The sequence below is a fragment of the Nylanderia fulva genome, unplaced genomic scaffold, assembly GCF_048542155.1.
Source record: "Nylanderia fulva isolate GAGA-0341 unplaced genomic scaffold, ASM4854215v1 Scaffold216, whole genome shotgun sequence".
In the NCBI taxonomy this organism is placed as follows: domain Eukaryota; kingdom Metazoa; phylum Arthropoda; class Insecta; order Hymenoptera; family Formicidae; genus Nylanderia; species Nylanderia fulva.
Window position 1 is genome coordinate 76659 of NW_028190282.1, and position 6653 is coordinate 83311.

The 6653-nt window shown below is 37.7% G+C and overlaps 2 protein-coding genes across 2 annotated transcripts; one reads left to right on the top strand and one right to left on the bottom strand.

The window, feature by feature from the left end:
- The first annotated feature begins 876 nt into the window (after positions 1-876).
- On the top strand, positions 877-3329 carry LOC114937388 (E3 SUMO-protein ligase ZBED1-like). The gene is made up of 4 exons (XM_085482727.1): positions 877-908; positions 1520-1728; positions 1801-2283; positions 2467-3329. Exons 1-4 carry the CDS (start codon positions 877-879, stop codon positions 3327-3329), a joined length of 1587 nt encoding a protein of 528 aa, XP_085338853.1.
- A 2320-nt stretch (positions 3330-5649) lies between these two features.
- Positions 5650-6351, bottom strand: LOC146723234 (uncharacterized). Its single transcript, XM_085482728.1, has one exon. It carries the CDS (start codon positions 6349-6351, stop codon positions 5650-5652), a length of 702 nt encoding a protein of 233 aa, XP_085338854.1.
- Between the last annotated feature and the right edge of the window lie 302 nt (positions 6352-6653).

The window sequence follows — 6653 nt, forward strand, 5'->3', positions numbered from 1 at the left end:
GCGTCGTCTAGGGACCCCAGAAATAGTGCGTAATCAGCGGAACTAACCAGATGTTCCCCTATAAGAATACTTATGTATACAATTCGATTATAAAGGCCGTGGCACATAAAAAACGTAAGCAATAAGACTTAAAGCGGGGAGCACATACTCTTGCATAAGCGCATAAGCATATGCATAAAGCGGGGAACACACACTTTTGCATAAGCGCATAAGCGTAAACATGAGAATCTTGATTGGTCTATAAACGTATGCATAAGAAATTCAACCAATCGAATTTTTTATGCATATGCTTATGCGCTTATGCAAGAGTTTGTGCTCCCCGCTTAAGAAATTCGATTGGTTGAATTTCTTGTGCATACGTTTATAGGGATGATTCGATACAAGTAAATACAAGTATGTATTCGATACTTTTGTTTCGATACTTTTAGAATCGAATAATTCTTTCGATACATACTCGGTATCAATAGAAAAGTACTTGTATCGAATCGATTTGGCGCGCATATCCGAGTAGTGAGTGAGTCACTAAGCCTGTATTTTTTAGCTGAATTAGTGCAGTCAGTTCAGCTAAAAAAAAACAGACCTACTATTTGCTTCAGTGCTGCCGTTAGCTACATCTATCTGTTCGTCGGTCATATTGTTTGCTGTGGTTTGCAATCGTGCAGTGCGTGCTTCTTGTCAAAAATTTATTAGTTTTTCTTGTTATCATGGCGCCGCCGAAATCTAAAGTATGGACATATTTTACAAAAGTGAATGACACCACGGCAAAGTGCAAGCAATGTTTTAAAAGTGTGAAGTTTTGTGGCAACACGTCCAATTTATTTAAACACGCCAATACTCACGGAATTGTTGTAGAAAAAAAACAACAAAAAATCAGCAATGTTTCTGAGCCTGATAAAACAAGAGGAAAGGTATAATATGTACCCAGCAAACACCGATATATGTATAATTGTTACATTGCTATAATAAAACGGAATATAACAGGTAATATAACGTGTACGTTACATGTAACATCCATGTTAGTTGTAATTTCCCACTCATAGATGTAACATTTTAATATAACATATATTACATTGTAGTTATATTGTAATTATATATCAAATAGCACATTGATGTATTGATAAGTCAGTGCTATCTTGGGATATAATGACAATATAACTACAATGTAATATATGTAATATTAAAAATGTTACATCTATGAGTGGGAAATTACAACTAACATATACGTTACATGTAACATGCTTAAGTATAATAACATTTATATATTGTGTTTGCTGGGTATGTAAAAATAATTCTCTTTAATATTCTCTGATACAAAATTGTTATATCTGTACAGACTTATTTTTTAGGTTATGAGTCGTTATCTTTCGTTTGTCAGTAATTTAATTTTATTCATGTAGCTACGAGTAACTATTATTTTGAATTTCGTAGTTACAAAATACGATAAATAGTATCGGGTATCGATAGGGCACTCCAATGGTAGATATCCTTCAACTATTATAAAATACGATTTATATTTCAGTTCAAAAAGTATAACAACGTCCGCTAAATCGACGAGTACAGTTGTTGAGGAGCCCATGTCTAACCTATCACAGCCATCAACATCAAAATATTCGGAATCAGAAGAAAAATCTGATATTGATTACGACGCCGATGATAGCGCAAATAGGACGAAGACGATACTGCAAAATACTTTAAAGGAGGCTTTTTCGCGAGTTTCGTCCAATAAAGGTAAAAAAATTATTCTTAGTACTTAATCATTGTATTTGATTGCAATTTTTTTAAAATAATTTTTTATTTTAGAGGGAGGTACAAAATATAACAAAATAATTCAGTCTTTGGTATTTTTTATCTGCAAAGATATGCGGCCTTTTAACATTGTCGAAGGAGAAGGCTTTTTATGTCTTATGAAGGAGCTGCAACCTAATTTTAAAGTGCCTGGTGCAAAATATTTAAAAAAAAAGACTCAAGAAAAATATGAGGCTTGTGTGGCTACAGCTAGATCTAGATTGTCAAAAATAGACAATATTTGTCTCACACTAGATATTTGGACGGAAACGATGAACGAACGAGGTTTTTTAGGTGTGACAGCACATTTTCTACAAAACGAAGAAATGTGTATGTTTTACCTAGCCACTCGTGCGCTAAACGAAAGACATACAGCTGAATATATATCGGAAACACTTCTGGATATTCTTGATAATTGGAATATATCACAAAGTAAAATTCGTGCCGTGGTGACAGATAATGCCAGTTCTATGTTAGCAGTCATAAGAACATCTTCTGGTGAAAAGAAGCATTTGCCGTGTTTTGCGCATACGATAAATCTCGTTGTTGGAGAGGCTTTAAAATTACCTAGCGTTAAAACAGCTATATCTAAAGTTCGAGAAATTGTGCATTGGATAAAAAATAGTGTTGTGCAGCCAGACAAATGAAAAAAAATTCAAATGCAAAACAATATTCCTGAAGGTTCAATTTTGAAACTTGTTGCTGATGTTAAAACAAGATGGAATTCGGCCTTTTTCATGTTGGAGCGCTTCTTACATTTGAGAAGAGTGATATCTGAAATCGTAATCGAAAGTGTTTCAGCACCCGACATGCCAACTGCTGTAGAGATGGAAACACTCAACCAACTTACAGCTTTATTAAAGCCTTTTGAATACGTCACAAGAGAAGCATCTGGACAAAAGTATGTCACGATATCCAAAATTATACCAATGATTAATTGTTTGTCAACCAAACTTAATAGTATCACACCAGTCTTACCAATTGTAAAAGAATGCAAGGAAGTTTTATTGAGAGAGCTGACGAAAAGGTATGGATTAATTGAATGCAATGACCATGCAGCCATTGCTACTTTATTGGATCCAAGGTTTAAAAACCTGCATTTTCAAGATCCAGCAGCATGCGGGCAAGCCATACAAAAACTCAAAAGTATGATTTATGAGCAACAAAGTAGTCCAAGTTCGGAGGAAGATGCTTCGTCTAGTGTAACACAGGAATATGACTTTTGGAAATATCATAAAGAGCTAGTGCATGGTCACAAAAAGAAACAGAAAACGCACCAAAGTGATGAAATATCTCTTTATTTATCAAACCCTGTAATATCTTTGAAGAACAACTCATTTGCAGAAGACATGAAAGTCATTTTTCCTCGTTTGTACAAATATGCTCAACAATATCTTATCGTCGTTGCAACATCTGTGCCTAGTGAATGCTTATTTTCAAAAGCTGGTGCAACTATGACTCAAAACAGAAATAAGTTGTCTCCTAAATATTTAGAGCAATTGCTCTTTTTGGGAAATCTTTCAAAAGATGACTTTTTTGTTTAACAATTATTATTAATAAAGAAATAAAAGTATTTAACGTGTTTTATTAAACTATATAAAATAAACACTCAAGTAAAATATCATATACATTCAGCATTAATTTATTTGCATAAAAAAATGAAAAAAGTATCGATACTTTTGGAGTACTCATATGAGTAGTATCGCTCAGACGATTTGAGTACTACTCATTTGAGTAGGTATCGATACTTTTATGGTATCGGAACATCCCTAATCTATACATAGCGATGATGACGATGACGATGACGGTGATGGTGGTGGTGACGGTGATCGTGGTGGTGATGGTGTTGGTTCAAATGGCCAACATTTTTCACTAGTTTCACTTCAAATTCTATTACATGTATACATATCTCGAAGCCCTATATGTATCTTATGTTTATAACATACTGTTTTTGTGTGTCCAAGCATTCCAAGCTTATACATAAGGCATGTATCTAACCTACACTTCTCAGTTTTTTTAATCAATGTTCACGAGCTCCGAGATAATTTTGCACTTTCTTTGTATGCGGTTTTTGCACACCAAGTTCGCGATTTCTTAACAATTGTACAACCGAAGTCACCGGAATGTTCTTTGCTTCTTTCTCTTCACGTTTAACACCAAACGGGTTATCTTTTTCGTCATGATCACAATCCTGGAGATGTTTATACCATTTCTCGATATTCTCATAATACCCGAATGATTTTTTCTTGTCTGTCATATGCACTGCGTTCTCCATTTTTATTGTCTATTACTTTTCACACGTATTACACTTGTAGTCACTAACCTCAGCCTATTTTCGCTGACATTCGCTGCAATCCCTGATCATCGATGCTGGACCGTCAATGTGCGTTTGCATCCACGGTCGATTGTAATGTTCGAGGCAGCGACGATATGTCTGAACCTCCGGATCCGCCTTGATGTGCTCCAGAAGCTTGTCCCACAAATGTTCTATAAAATAGCCGCACTTTTGCAGTAAAACAATCTTCGGAATATATTGCAGCTGTTCGGCACTTAAACTGAGAATGTCGGAAGCATTTGATAGCATTACAAACATCTTGCACCCCGAATAAGGAGAGCTTGCGCTCGCCAGTGGTCACCGTACTATTACCCGGCAGCGACATCGGTTCTCATTATATATTCCGATCAATCTTTTGTTTTTCAACGTACGAACAATTGTTAATTCGCAAGAAATATTTGCGATATCTACCCGCTGATAATTCTCCGAAATACATAGATAAAGCCGCCCGTTATCTTCCTGGTGTAAATTTTACCCCGTCGCAAGCGGCGAAAACACGTCACAAGCAGCGAAGACATGTCGCGACGCGTTCGCCCCCGATGACGCAAACTTTCCCCGCTGATATTTGTTAGAAATATACAGATAATGTATAGATTAGCCGCGCTCGCAGCCACGTATGGGGGGAAGAAACGCAACCCCCTTAGTAATAGATATCTGATTGTCGGTGTTTGCTAAAAAAACGGCGGCAGCCCTTTTGTTCTTAATAATTCTTAGAATTTAATTAATCAGAATTTTTACCTTATCTTGTAATAGATATCTTACAAAGATGCCGCTTATCTTATCTTGTAATAGATATCTTACAAAAATGCCGCTTATCTTATCTTGTAATAGATATTGCTGTAATTATATTTATCTTTTGTTTATAAACATATCAGGTAACCTAAGCTAATAAGATAAGCTTATCTGCTGATAAGACCCTCTCCCCCGCGTGATGTCACCCCCCCTCGCCCTCGATTCCCCTCCCCCGCCCCTCACCCCCCCCCTTCATTGCCCCTGGTCCAAAACTCTCCTAGTATATCTACTTTTATATATTTATAACTTAAAAGGAGAGGAATTTATCCTAAAATAAATACAATTTTATATTAATATTTTTTTTAATTGTTAAAAGTGTGCATTTATAAAATATGTGTTGTGTGTGTGTAACTTTGAAAATTTAATGAATATAAAAATACATAAAAAAAGATACAATCGATACAATCATACTAACACAAATAGATAATATATAAAAAGAATCGGTGGGGGTGACGGCGCGGTGGAGCGGTGGTGACGGCGCGGTGGAGCGGTGGTGACGGCACTTTGACGCGAGCGATGCTGCGGCGGCAAGCGGTGGAGTATTATGACAACCGGATGGGACTCCTGCATAACATAGAAAAAACAATATTAGGAATTTTTATAAATTTTTTTTAAAATTAATACTTACAATCTCGGTTTCCTTGTACCTGACTCTTCAATTTCTTGGTCTGAATTTGTGTCATATTCCGATGATTGCGATTTACATGATGTCGATGGTGAAGGCATATCCTTCTTCTTCACGTGCCCTGCCCGGTCGTCCTCCGGACGTTGGCGATCACTCTGGCCATGGTAATTCTATCCACCGCTATACGAAAGAGCTCCTCCGCGCTTCGTATCCCAGTCCATGCTCTAATATTTCTCAGCCACGAGAGTTTCTTCCTTCCGATCCCACGTCGGCCCTCAATCCTTCCCTTTAGTATCAATTGGAGGAGGCGGTATTTCTCCCCTCTCAAGACATGACCAAGATATTCGATCTTTCTGCATTTGACCGTTACTAGCAGCTCTCGTCGCGCACCTGATCTCCTCCAAACATCAGCATTTGTGACTCTGTCAACCCAGGAGATCCCCAGTATACGTCTCATGACCCATATTTCAAAGGCTTCCAGACGGTTCAGCGTATTCGTTTTGAGGGTCCACGCCTCCACACCGTATAACAATACCGACCAAACATAACACTTGACCATTCTCCGTCTTAGCCTCAGATTAAGGTTGTCTTCGCAAAAGAGAGCCCTCATCTTATTAAAAACGCCGCGAGCAATCTCTATCCTATGCCTAACCTCCCGATCGGGGTCCAGGTCCTCTGTAATCAGGCATCCCAAATACATGATCGACGCGACACGCTCTATCCTTACATCATCAAGGTGCAGTAGGGCGTTCTCATGGCTATCGCGGCTGAAGACCATCAACTTCGTCTTGTTTGTGTTGATATTTAATCCCATTCTTTGTCCAGCTTCTGAGATCCTATTTAGAAGCAGTTAAAGGTTCCCTATGTTATCGGCGATGACCGTGTCGTCTGCGTATTTTATGGTGTTGATATATACTCCATTTACCTTGATTCCGAGCTCTGTGTCACCTATAGCTTCCTTGAAGATCTTGTCTGCGTAGAGATTGAACAAAAGGGGGGAAAGAATACACCCCTGTCTAACACCTCTTTGTATGTCCACCCTTGAGGTTGTCAAGTTTCCAATTCTTATTTCAGCTTTTTGCTGCCAGTATAGGTTTTTTATCACCCGGACATCCT